Raw genomic sequence first — 12806 nt, 5'->3', positions numbered from 1 at the left:
CTTTTGGGGGCCTCTGTATGTTGAAAATCAACCACAGATCAACCAAAAATCAACTGAAAAGATAAACCACAGTCTATCTGGCTGTTCGGAGACATTTGACCAAAAAAATGTACCCCAAAACGAAATGTGTTGAATTCATGCTGTTCATGTTTTTTAACTGGTAATCACATTATCTCTCTTTTTTAGGTGACATCACACAAAAAGGATACGAGAAGAAGAGGGCCAAAGTTTTAGCACCCTACTTGACACAAACACAAAGTAAGACTACAGAAATATCCCTGCTTATTCACCCACCTCCCTCCATCTTCTTTTCTGCCATGTTATCTCTCTCTCTCCTTGTTTTACTCAGTTGTCCACTGACTCATATGATAATGTGGTTATGAAACATCTTCTCAGGCTATTCCTCTTGAGGTTGAAGGGTTTCCAACCAAAGTCCCTCTGCACTGCCTTCTACTGCTCAAATATAGGACTGCAGCATGAAACATTATTACTTTATTGTCAGTTGCTTTTGTGAGAGAAATTGTTAGACTGATTTTTTTTCTATTCCGGAGAGATTTGAGATGAAAACCACAGCTCTTCACATCTCTTTCCCATTCATATCTTCCATGTTCTGTAGTCATTGACTGCATCTGCCAGTTTGAATAAAGTTCATTCTTATTATTTCTACAGATTTGGCTCCGCCTCCGGCATATGATGCACAGTCCCCTGGTCCAAGCTCCGCCTCCGCCTCTGCACCTGAACCTGGCCCGTCAAACTCATCCTCCTCCTCTTCTCGCCACCGGCGCACACGGCGACCACACCGAAGCAGCGGGACTAGAGATGAGCGCTATAGATCAGGTTTGAACAGCTTGACAACATATAAAACTTTTTTCTGTTACATTTTCTTTATCTATCATTATAGTGTAAGCCAGAGTTTGACTCATGTAAAGTCAAAGGTGACTTTTTCCACTAGTGGCACTAAATAAAATTGCAAAAATATTGATATACAGCACAAGGCTTACTTATAAACATGGGTTACTTACATATAGCGGTCTCTGCACATTAAACTGGGTATAGGAGAAAGTATTTCAACACTGAACAAACAACACACTTCACCTATAAATTTTTGTCATAGAATTCCATTTAGCTGTATATAGACTAGTCTTTACTTGAGATTTATAGGGTGCGAGGTTTACAGAGTGTCTGCAGATGGTAATATTTGCCTGTTCCCTGACCACATCCTTGTAGGAACTGTTTAGTCATCTGCCATGGCAGTCGTACTTGGACAAAATGGTTGCCTAGATGAAATGTGTCACTGTGGATTTCTGGTGCTTTGTTGCAATAGAAAGATAGTAGCTTGCTTATTTGATTATAGGTTGTTTGTTCAGTTGCTTGCCACATATGTGAATATATATTTTACTATTCTGCTGTTGTCATAGAGCATGTTCATGACCTTGTTGTGTAATGATTACCACAACTCTGAAGGGTGACTGCCTGTTGGAAGCTTTGCTGATAACACAAAAGTTACTGATCTGAATCGAAATAAAGGCAGACAGTTAATGAGATTCAAATCAGTCTTGTTCTCTGGAGCAAAGCATTTAGCCCCAGGATGTTCAAGGTTGACTTTATCTGTCACTTTGGATAAAACCATCTACTGAGGCATCTGCTAGCATCACACTAAGTGCAGAGGTCTAAGGAACAAAACTGCCTGTTACAAGTTTTTTCTTTTTCTTTCTTTCTTTCTTTCTTTCTTTCTTTATTTTTTGTCTCAGACATCCACACTGAGGCAGTTCAGGCAGCATTGGCCAAGCATAAAGAGGAAAAGATGGCGCTGCCCATGCCGACCAAACGTCGGTCCACATATGTACAGTCACCAATTGACAACTGCACCCCACCAGGTAATGTATTCAAGCAGCAAATATAAACCATTACTCTAACATACTAGACAGCTAAACATAAATATCCCAGATAAATGTACAAAACCACACCACATATAGTAAGGAAATATATCATCTTATATTTAACCTGTTAACTGTCACTGGCCCACCGGTGGGCCCACAGCCATTACATATTTAAAACAGTAATATTCTATACTAAACCTAAACTAATCTTGATGAATTATATATCATTTGAAAGCTTAGAATCTCTAGTTGTCATATTTAGTGACTGATTTTCAAAATAAATTACAGAGGAGCAGTAATTTATCAATTTGCAACAAGCGTATTTTCATACTCATAAGGCATGTTCAGACCTTAATTTTGAAATAGCGATGAACATGAAAAATCATTAAAGATTGGTTGAAACATGTTTGTTTTCATGCCAAGAGTTCAAAAGATAACATCCATTCAATTTTTTGAGAAAAAAAGGTCTGAAAATGTTTTTAATAAAAAAAAAATACATTTATGATTGTGGCGGCGATCTATAACCCACATACATGTTGTTTTTATGTTTATTAGAGGCTGAATTCATATCAAATTCTGCCAAACTTCCCATACTACTTCTATATAGGATGTTTACTTCATAAATAGTATGAAAATAATGGAAATATATGGTTCAGATCACTCAAACCATATATGTAAATGGAGGCGCCTTTATATGGTCAGTAATGGTGCTTGGTTGTCATCTAGTGAAAAAGTGTGGTACTGCGCCCAAACAAAATCTTACTGAAAGCTCATTTTTTGAGATATCAACCTGAAATTTGGAACACAACTTGTTCAGATTTTTGGCTTTGATTTCCTTGCAGTTTTAGAGTAAAACTTGTTTTGTAAAATATATATTTTATATAAAATATAAAATATTATATTTTTACATTTTACATTTTCATAAACTTAAACTTCTATAACTTTTTTTCTGTTTCACTTACATAAGTTATTTCACTTCTACAATAATCTGCCAAATTTCATCTTTAAAACAAGACCAGCCTTATGTCTATACTCCAAAGTATTCTTGAATTACAACCATTTAAGTTTGGATAGTGAATTTTCTTGTCTAAATAAAAAAAAAAAAATGGGGGTTGACAGTTAACAGGTTAATATGTAATATAGTTAATCTAGATCTTACGCTTTTCCTGTTTAAAAGGGAAAAAAACTGGCAAAATATTTCTCAATGAAACTCTAACAGCATCAATTCCTTATCCTTTTGTATTTTATATAGTAATCATGCAGTAAAGATTACACCCATTATTTAAGTTTTAATTAAATCAAAAAATTATTTTATTTTATGTTTATTTTGTTTTGTATTTTTCAGTTTCTCAACATTTATTTACCTACATTTAAATATAATTATTTATATCTTATAAATAAGTTATATATCTAATATATCTAATAATAATATATCTAATTTTTATATCTTATAAATTATTAATAATTAATAATAATTAAATAATTTTTAACATGTAATTTTAATTTAATGTGTTAATATTCATATGTAATATTTATTATACATTTATTGTATTAACAAATAAAATGAAAACTAATTAAAAAAGTTATTTTAAATTAAAAAACAAAAAAATATATGCAGCATATATATATATATATATATATATATATAATGTAATTTTATTATGAATGTATATATATATGTGTGTGTGTGTGTATTTAGAATTTATGAAGTTTTTTATGGTGTGGTGTTAAAATTAGTAGCAAAAATCATGAAATTTTACTGGTGTTGATATAAACTATTGTCATTTTGGTATTGTGACAACTGCATTTATAAAAATTGTAAAAATGCTTCAATTGTTCTTACCTTTATTCTTGTACTTATTCTATCATTATCTTCCTTGTCTTTTAATTTCTTTCTTCTTTCTTTTTTTCATCTTCCCTCTCTCTCTGTCTCTCTGTCAGACTCCTCATCTTCCTCTGATGATGAGGCCGTGTCAAGTGAAAGTACAGGGCCTCAGCAGTCTCCGGACACCTGGATTAATAGCTCTCTGCATGGCTCCTCCACCTCCTCCTCTGCCTCCTCCACTCTCTCACATGGGGAGTCTCGGCCCACCCAGGCCCCTCAGCCTCAGTCTCAGCAGGTCCCACCTCTTCCCGCACCTGCCCACCCGCCCCACTCTCACTCCCAGCCTTCCGCCCTGGCTGAGGCCTACGCTCAGACACGCATCGGTGAGTCACGATTACCCCACACAATTTTTGTCATTGTAAAGATTTTTTGTTTTCCAATTTTTACCAGTTGGTTTTAAGTATTAATTTTAGCTGCTTAACCAGGCATTTTTTGCAAGTGTTTTCATTGCTTCATTATTTCTAAATTGTTTGTCTTTTATATTTTTTTCTGCCAAATGTTTATTTTCTGTTCATTTATGTCTTTTGTGACTGTCAGTGAGAAGAATAGGAAGAGGTAAAATCAAATGTTAGAAATCTTTCACCTTGCCCTGTGTGTTGAAGATTTGTTGTGAGTTACGAATATTATCAACCCCTCCACACACTCCACCCTTAAGCCTCTGCCCCGCCTGTGTGTTTAAATCCTATGAATGATTGGTCTGTCCATAGGAGCTGATGAAAAAATAATAAGGGTTCTCAGAGATCTTGTTCAGCTTGTTATGTGGTTTAGGACTGATCATCCATACCTTAATACGCACTTGATCCCAGACTGTACTTATTCAGAGAGTGTGCTTTTCCTGCACATGACATACCCTGAGTGTGTGTGTGTGAAATGTCAAGAGATGTAGACAATAGCTGTTGACAGCATGTAGACTGGGGTTAGCCTAGAGGAGCTTCCAGTAATCGTTTGTGAATGTAAAGACAACATGAAATGGCATACAAACCATTGCAAAAACCCTTGTTTATTTGCATCAGACTTGAAACAGAATATTCTGTAGGCTATGATATTATATTTTTGGTTAATGATATTTTTCTATGCCCCCACAGCCTTGGTCTACAGAGGCAGAGAAAGTTATTCCATTTTGATGAAAGATTATGAAAACAGTGATGTACGATGATGATGAGACGAAAACAGTGATGTACGATGATGATGAGACACAATAAAACCAGAGACAGTTATGTAAGAGATAACAAAAAGTCAGTCAGTCATTAAGGCAAAATACACCTTGACAGGTTGATCAATATTGTATCATCCTGAAAAGGTTTATTTTGGGATAATGAGCGAGTGACTGCATCTCACGAATTACACAGCTACTTAGCAAATAAATAAATAAAATAACATGAAATATTAATTTGAGATCAAGTTACTTTATAATGTGAGAAGAAATAGACTGCAGAGTGATATGAAAGACATGAAACTAAAACCGCTTTGGGTCAATAAGATTTTTAATGTTTTTGAAAGAAGTATCTTATGCTCACCAAGGATGGATTTATTTAATCAAAAATACAGTAAAAATTGTAATATTGTGAAATATTATTAGAACTTAAAATATCTGGGGTTTTTTTTGTTTGTTTTTTTAATATATTATAAAATATAATTTATTCCTGTGATGGCAAAGCATCATTACTCCAGCCTTCAGTGTCACATGATTCTTCAGAAATCATTTTAATATGCTTTGGTTATTTTAATATGATTTGGTGCTCAAGTAACATTTCTTATTATTGTCAATGTTGAAAACAGTTCTGCTGCTTAATATTTGCTGAATAAAAGTAGTAATTAAAAAAAAAAAAAAATCTTACTGACCCAAACTTTTCAATGGCAGTGTATGTAGGAAATCTGTGTTAGTTATATAGTTTAGATGATATTGTTTAGAAATATTTGATCACAGAACGATTAATCAATCAGAATCAAGTATATTAGAAATCCGTATAATAATAACAAAGTAAATAGTTTGATTTCATGTTATCTTTAAAATATCTTTGGGCTTATCACTATTAAAGCAATTAAAGGGTTTGTTCACCCAAAAATGAAAATCCTGTCATTTATTACTCACCCTCATGCCGTTCCACACCCGTAAGACCTTCATTCATCTTCGGAACACAAATTAAGATATTTTTGTTGAAATCCGATGGCTCAGTGAGGCCTCCATAGCCAGCAATGACGTTTTCTCTCTCATGATCCATTAATGTACTAAAAACATATTTAAATCAGTTCATGTGAGTACAGTGAGTACGACGAGAATATTTTTGGTGCGCCAAAAAAACAAAATAACGACTTATTTAGTGATGGCCGATTTCAAAACACTGCTTCAGGAAGCTTCGGAGCATTATGAATCAGCGTGTCGAATCATGTTTCGGATCGCGTGTCAAACCGCCAAACTGCTGAAATCACGTGACTTTGGCGCTCCAAACCGCTGATTCGACACGCTGATTCATAACACTCCGAAGCTTCCTGAAGCAGTGTTTTGAAAGCGGCCATCACTATATAAGTCGTTATTTTGTTTTGTTTTTTGGCACACCAAAAATTTTCTCATCACTTTATAATATTAATATTGAACCACTGCACGCACATGAACTGATTTAAATATGTTTTTAGTACATTAATGGATCTTGAGAGAGGAATTGTCATTGCTGGCTATGGAGGCCTCACTGAGCCATCGGATTTCAACAAAAATATCTTAATTTGTGTTCCGAAGATTAACGAAGGTCTTACGGGTCTGGAACGGCATGAGGGTGAGTAATAAATGACAGAATTTTCATTTTTGGGTGAACTAACCCTTTAAAGGAAGTGTATATTGAAAACAGTCTTGAATGGACATAGTTTTACACAGACTCTAAAAAGGAATAGTTCACTATTGGATTGAAAAAAGCACCACAAACACTATTCTACTGTATTTGTCCTTTCGTTTCCATGTAAGAAAGACTGTGAATGACAGAGTAATTAGAAATGAATTTTTCAATTTTGGGTGAGCTATTCCTTTATGAGTGAGGGTAAGATATCTTTAAAACTTTGAGGGTTGGTTATTAGTGAGTAATATGTGTTATTTTTGACCAGATCCAGGAGGAGGAGTTGGGCCTCCTGATGTGCCATCCCAAGCTCAGGCCAGAGGCTCTCGTGTGGATCTGCCTGCCAACGCTGTGGTACGAGGCATGAGTCGAGGACAGAGTCGGTCCAGCATGATGGAGACAGCAGACGGTACTGAGTGTGTGTGTGTGTGTGTGTGTGTGTGTGTGTGTGTGTGTGTGTGTGTGTGTGTGTAGAGGGAAAAAAAGAGTAAAAGAGAGAGATAAAAAGAGCGCCTTTTCATAACTTTCTTCTCATGTCTCTCAGAACTTTGTTAACATCTCAGTAGGGACATTTCAGTAAATTTTTATGAATGCTGTGTTTGACTGCTTCATTAATCGCATCCCGTTTCTTTTTTCTTTTCTACCTTTTATCCACTTGTGTCATGTTGCTTTTCTCTGTCAGTGAGAAGAGTAGGCAGAGGTAATGATTGGTCTTAGACATGTCCTGTAGGTCGACTTTAAAGCTGTGTGTTTGTGTTTGTATACTGTATATGTGTTAAACAAAGAGAGTGTGAACCAGAGTGAAACCCTGCACTTCTTTAGGTAAATAAATAAATAATAGTAGATCACTCATCCCTCCATCTCTGCTTACATGTGGTTTTTACTCAGTCCTGATCCTTTATAACACATCCGGGCTGCTTTACAGGTGAATCAGTGATATTTAAAGGGATAGTGAAAATTCTTCCATCATTTACTCACCCTCATGTCATTCCAGTTGGTCACTCTCTTCTATGCAGTACAATAAATGAGGATTGAAGATTCAAAAAGGATGCAAAAGCACCATAAATGTATGATAAAAAAGTCATGACTTTTGCACTATATTCCAAAGTCTTTTATATAAAAATACAATAATGTAACAGTATTAAAATGTAAAATACACTACCGCTTAAAAGTTTGTGATCGTTAAGATTTATCTGATTAAAATACAGTAAAACAATAATATTGTAAGATATTTTTCCAATTTAAAATAACTGTTTTCTATTTTAATATATTTTAAATTGTAATTAATTCCTGTGATGGAAAAGCTGCATTTTCAGCAGTCATTACTCCAGTCTTCAGCGTCACATGATCCATCAGAAATTATCCCAATATGCTGATTTGTTAAATGTTGAAAACAGTTTATATTTAATTTATTTGAAATAGATTTTTTATCACTGTGAAAGTCACTGCACTGTATTTCATCCTTGCTGAATACAATGATTGATTTCTTAAAAAACCCAAACTTTTGAATAGTAGTGTATATATAATTTTTACTATTGTGTTTAATTTGTTATATAAGCCATTGTATATCTTTGGACCAGGACTGATAAATACCACTGTAGGAGAGTGTAATACATACATTTACACATGCTCTAGTCATGATTTACGAATTCCTAGGTCAGTTGAAAGTGTGCGTGAGTGTGTCTTTGTTCGTCTGTCTCATCCCACCCTGCCTGACCCCAATACTGGCGTAGGTGTTCCGGTGTCCAGTCGTGTGTCCACGAAGATCCAGCAGCTGCTAAACACATTAAAACGACCCAAACGGCCACCACTTAGTGAGTTCTTCATGGATGACCAAGAGGAGATCGTGGAAGGTATTCAGATAAATTCAGTTCTCGCCATTTCTCAGACACACTCTGAAAGAATGGTGCAATAATGTAGATCAACGTGTTTCTTTCTCCTCAGTTCCTCAGGCAGATCCTAACACCCCTAGGCCAGAAGGCCGGCAGATAATCCCAGTGAAGGGGGAGCCGTTGGGTGTGGTCAGTAACTGGCCTCCTGCTCTTCAGGCAGCATTAACTCGATGGGGTGCCACACAGGGCAAAAGCCCCGCCCTCACAGCTCTGGATATCACAGGAAAACCACTCTATACACTTACGTATGGTAAGACTGAGCTAGTTCACCTGCAAAGCACTTATCTTGATTGAAAGCAGATGCTGGGATTGGCAAGAAAGATCTATAGGCTGATTGGTGTGTGATTGACAGGGAAACTGTGGAGTCGTAGTGTAAAGCTGGCCTACACTCTCCTCAACAAGCTGGGAACCAAAAATGAGCAGATCCTCAAACCAGGAGACCGGGTAAAAAAACATTGAATCATCTAAGATCGTTTCCTGATAATATAACTCAGTTTTAGGTGTTTACATGACAAGTTTGTACACATAAACCAGTGTTATTTTAGTATTATTTATATTCTGTTATAATATTTATTCATATTTCTAGATTTTATTTTTACATTCTCAGTTTTAGCTTAAGTTTTAATTTTATGTGCTTTATGTGCATTAGTCAATTATTTTTTTCTATTTAGCTTTATTTTTTTATTTCAGTTTAATTTGAGTCATTTTAGGTCTTCAACTTAAACTTCAGTTAGTTGCCAAAGCAAAATTTCTAATTAACATTTCTATTAAATTAGTTATTCATTTAATATTTATATATTTTTTTATTTCTGCCTTATTTCAATTAACAAAAATGATTTTGAATAGTTTTCATTTTAGATAACAACACTGATTCAAACACTCATTTACTTCACATTGCTACAAGTAGTATATATTGTTAGAAGCAACTTTCATTTTAGAAAAATGCTGCTGTTTCTCTTTAATTACTTGCAAGTAATGTTTTGTTATTGATCCAGGTGGCGCTGGTGTATCCTAACAGTGACCCTGGTATGTTCTGGGTTGCATTTTATGGCTGTTTGTTAGCAGAAGTCATTCCTGTGCCCATAGAGGTTCCATTATCCCGAAAGGTAGCCACTACAACTAAATGAAGTGCTAACCATTCAAATTGGTATTGTGGTCAAAATGTTTTCCGTGTGTTTACAGGATGCGGGTAGCAGCCAAGTTGGTTTTTTGTTAGGTAGCTGTGGGGTGGGTCTGGCTTTGACCAGTGAGATCTGTTTAAAGGGTTTACCCAAGACCCCCACTGGAGAAATATTACAGTTTAAAGGTCAGAGACTTACATCCATGTCTTTTCAAAAGCCAGTCAGTGATAGGAATTTTATGATGGATCTAATACTTGTTGTGTTTCTGATAGGCTGGCCCAGGTTAAAGTGGGTGGTGACAGACTCCAAATACCTCACAAAGCCTTCAAAAGACTGGCAGCCTCATATCCCAACAGCCAACACAGACACGGCATACATAGAGGTAAGATCATGTGCTTCATGTGATTCTGTGTGTGTATGTTTGTTGAATACATGTAAATCTCCTTCTTTGTCTTTTTCTCATGCAGTATAAGGCCAGTAAGGAGGGCACAGTGATGGGTGTTGCGGTTTCAAAAGTTGCCATGTTAACACATTGCCAGGCACTAACTCAGGCCTGTAACTATTGTGAGGGTGAGTGATGCTGTTGCTATGGAAACACCATCCTTTTGTTACAGCTACACTAAACCAGCTATGAACTAGCTATGCAGCTTTTTGCACTGCTTGTTTGAAGATGTAATGGAATACATCTACATGCAGGTGAGACACTGGTGAATGTTTTGGACTTTAAGAAGGACATGGGTTTGTGGCATGGAGTTCTTACGGTGAGTGACACACACACACACACACACATATATATATATGAAATAAAGGCTATTTTTGAAGATTCTTTTTAATGTCAAGTTTATTATTACTATTATTATTATATAAAATGAACACAATTTTTTGCATTGAAAAATTAAGCACCCCCCCCCCCCCCCCCCCCACAAAAAAAATTTTCCAGTTACTAAAAAATGCACAATGTTTCATTTTGCATAAATTAAAGGCAGTGCATCAAATATTACAATGATGTGTACTTTTGTATTTTTTGCCATATAAATATAAACAATATAGGTAGTTTTTGTAGCAGTGATATATTACAGTAATGATAATGAGATTACTAAGAATTGTGAGAAGGTATGTGCTTTATTGTATGGTGCTAAAATAGGCTAATTCCCCCCACCCCCCGGGCAATTTTGGAGGCATTCACCCAATAACATCTGTGTGTGTTTCAGAGTGTGATGAACCGAATCCATACCATCAGTGTTCCATATGCAGTAATGAAGGCCTGTCCACTGTCCTGGGTTCAGAGAGTTCACATACACAAAGGTACAACACACACACGTGACCAAATGTATGTCTGTCATCTACACACATTTGTTTGGATATGATGAACGTCTGTGTTTCTACAGCACGGGTGGCATTGGTGAAGTGTCGTGACCTGCATTGGGCGATGATGGCTCACAGAGATCAGAGAGACACCAGTCTGGCCTCCTTGCGCATGCTAATTGTTGCTGACGGAGCCAACCCTTGTGAGTTACGCTAACAGGCCTCCTGCAGAGACTTCACAGGAGATGATGTTCATTTAATATTTATATTTAACTATTAAACTCTTTTTTTCTTTCTGTATCTCCATCTCTTTCTGGTTTAGGGTCGGTTTCATCATGTGATGCATTTTTGAACGTATTCCAGGCTTACGGTTTGAAGCCAGAGGTCATCTGCCCGTGTGCTACATCACCTGAGGCCATGACGGTTGCCATACGCAGGTATATCATTTTTAGACAAAAAAAACTGCAGGGATCCCATTTTAAATGCATTAGTATCTGTTTCCTTATTGTGTGATCTTTCTCCAGGCCTGGGGTCCCCGGTGCTCCTCTTCCAGCGAGAGCCATCCTGTCCATGACTGGGCTGAGCCATGGGGTCATCAGGGTCAACACTGAAGACAAGAACTCTGCTCTCACCGTCCAGGATGTGGGACATGTCATGCCAGGAGGTGTGTGTGTCTGCTACTAATGCCAATTTTATAATTGAATCTTATGTGTGTGATTCACATGTCTACACTTACAAAAAAACAATCATGGTATTACCGTGGTATATAGACCATGGTAATACTATGGTATTGTCACTCACATTTTCTTCAGAGACAAATCCAGTTCATAATACCATGCTATCAAAGTTTAAAATATGTTTGTCATATGTGCATGCCTGAAGTCAGCATGTGTGTTTATGTGTGCTTTAGCATTGATGTGCATTGTGAAACCGGATGGGCCGCCCATGCTGTGTAAGACGGATGAGATCGGAGAGATCGTCGTGAACTCTCGTGCTGGTGGAACCATGTACTACGGCCTGTCTGGAGTCACTAAAAACACCTTTGAGGTATGGCGATCAACTTACCGCTCTCATACACAGACGATAATAAAACTTTGTACTGAATTGCACACCATTAACATATTTTTATGGAATCTCACAGGTGATCCCAGTCAATGCTAGTGGTGCTCCTATTGGTGAAATCCCATTCGTGCGGTCGGGATTACTGGGTTTTGTTGGACCGGTAAGAGTGTGAAAGAGAGGGGACAGTGCCATTTTTCATGTGTTAAAATTAGGGCTGTCAATGTTAACGTGTTAAAATAATTTAATGCAAATAAATTACTGAAGCACGCAAAATTGCATCATTAATGTAATTTACATCACGCAGTTAGATGATCTTAGAAGTCGGGAGTTTATCACACTGAGCAATGGCGCAAGCACCTGTAACCCTGGTAGGCGGAAATTTCTATTCAAACGCTTTAACCCGATTTCGCTTCTGTTTGCAGTCAGATCATTCTAATCCACTGAACTCGGGGAAAGTTTTCAGTCCAATAATCCAATAAGCAAATTCATTCAAACAATCAGTCCAAAACTGCACTAATGTTAAGAAAACTAGGCTGATTACATCAGAGATTGCAGAGAGAATAGAGACTCGTGTTGCGTTTTCAGTGAAATATTCATTCCAGTGTGTGTTTCGCTTTAAAACAAGAGCTCTGTCATGTTCTGTGATTGTTTCTGAAGAGCGCGTGACCGTCACGCATCGCGCTGTGTGAAATACAGACTGAAAATCCCACCGCTGTATGGACAGATGATACGCAAACTAAGTTTTTCAGCTGGATAAAGCAAACCAGCTTCTCGATAGTAAAGTTTTAATGGATGGGGATTGCAATCAAGGTAAAGACGATTGCGGTGACATACAG

General features: G+C 36.7%; 1 protein-coding gene across 4 annotated transcripts in view; it reads left to right on the top strand.

Moving 5' to 3' along the window:
• Positions 1–12806, top strand: part of dip2bb (disco-interacting protein 2 homolog Bb) — a 36045-nt gene that overhangs the window by 10048 nt on the left and 13191 nt on the right. For 2 of the 4 annotated variants that reach the window (XM_051896239.1, XM_051896237.1), the window contains exons 2-21: positions 187–258; positions 670–837; positions 1752–1877; positions 3822–4088; positions 6859–6999; positions 7273–7290; positions 8324–8443; positions 8535–8732; positions 8835–8926; positions 9478–9588; positions 9665–9788; positions 9876–9985; positions 10071–10173; positions 10300–10364; positions 10815–10908; positions 10992–11111; positions 11231–11345; positions 11433–11572; positions 11819–11955; positions 12050–12130. In XM_051896239.1, coding sequence (XP_051752199.1) covers positions 187–258; positions 670–837; positions 1752–1877; positions 3822–4088; positions 6859–6999; positions 7273–7290; positions 8324–8443; positions 8535–8732; positions 8835–8926; positions 9478–9588; positions 9665–9788; positions 9876–9985; positions 10071–10173; positions 10300–10364; positions 10815–10908; positions 10992–11111; positions 11231–11345; positions 11433–11572; positions 11819–11955; positions 12050–12130 — 2402 coding nt within the window. The remainder of the gene's footprint in view (positions 1–186; positions 259–669; positions 838–1751; positions 1878–3821; positions 4089–6858; positions 7000–7272; positions 7291–8323; positions 8444–8534; positions 8733–8834; positions 8927–9477; positions 9589–9664; positions 9789–9875; positions 9986–10070; positions 10174–10299; positions 10365–10814; positions 10909–10991; positions 11112–11230; positions 11346–11432; positions 11573–11818; positions 11956–12049; positions 12131–12806) is intronic. The other 2 variants (XM_051896240.1, XM_051896238.1) reach the window with 1 other exon arrangement.

This window comes from Ctenopharyngodon idella, chromosome 6 (assembly GCF_019924925.1).
Source record: "Ctenopharyngodon idella isolate HZGC_01 chromosome 6, HZGC01, whole genome shotgun sequence".
NCBI lineage: Eukaryota > Metazoa > Chordata > Actinopteri > Cypriniformes > Xenocyprididae > Ctenopharyngodon > Ctenopharyngodon idella.
Note: the sequence above shows the minus strand (reverse complement) of the source record. Positions and strands in the feature narration are given on the sequence as shown.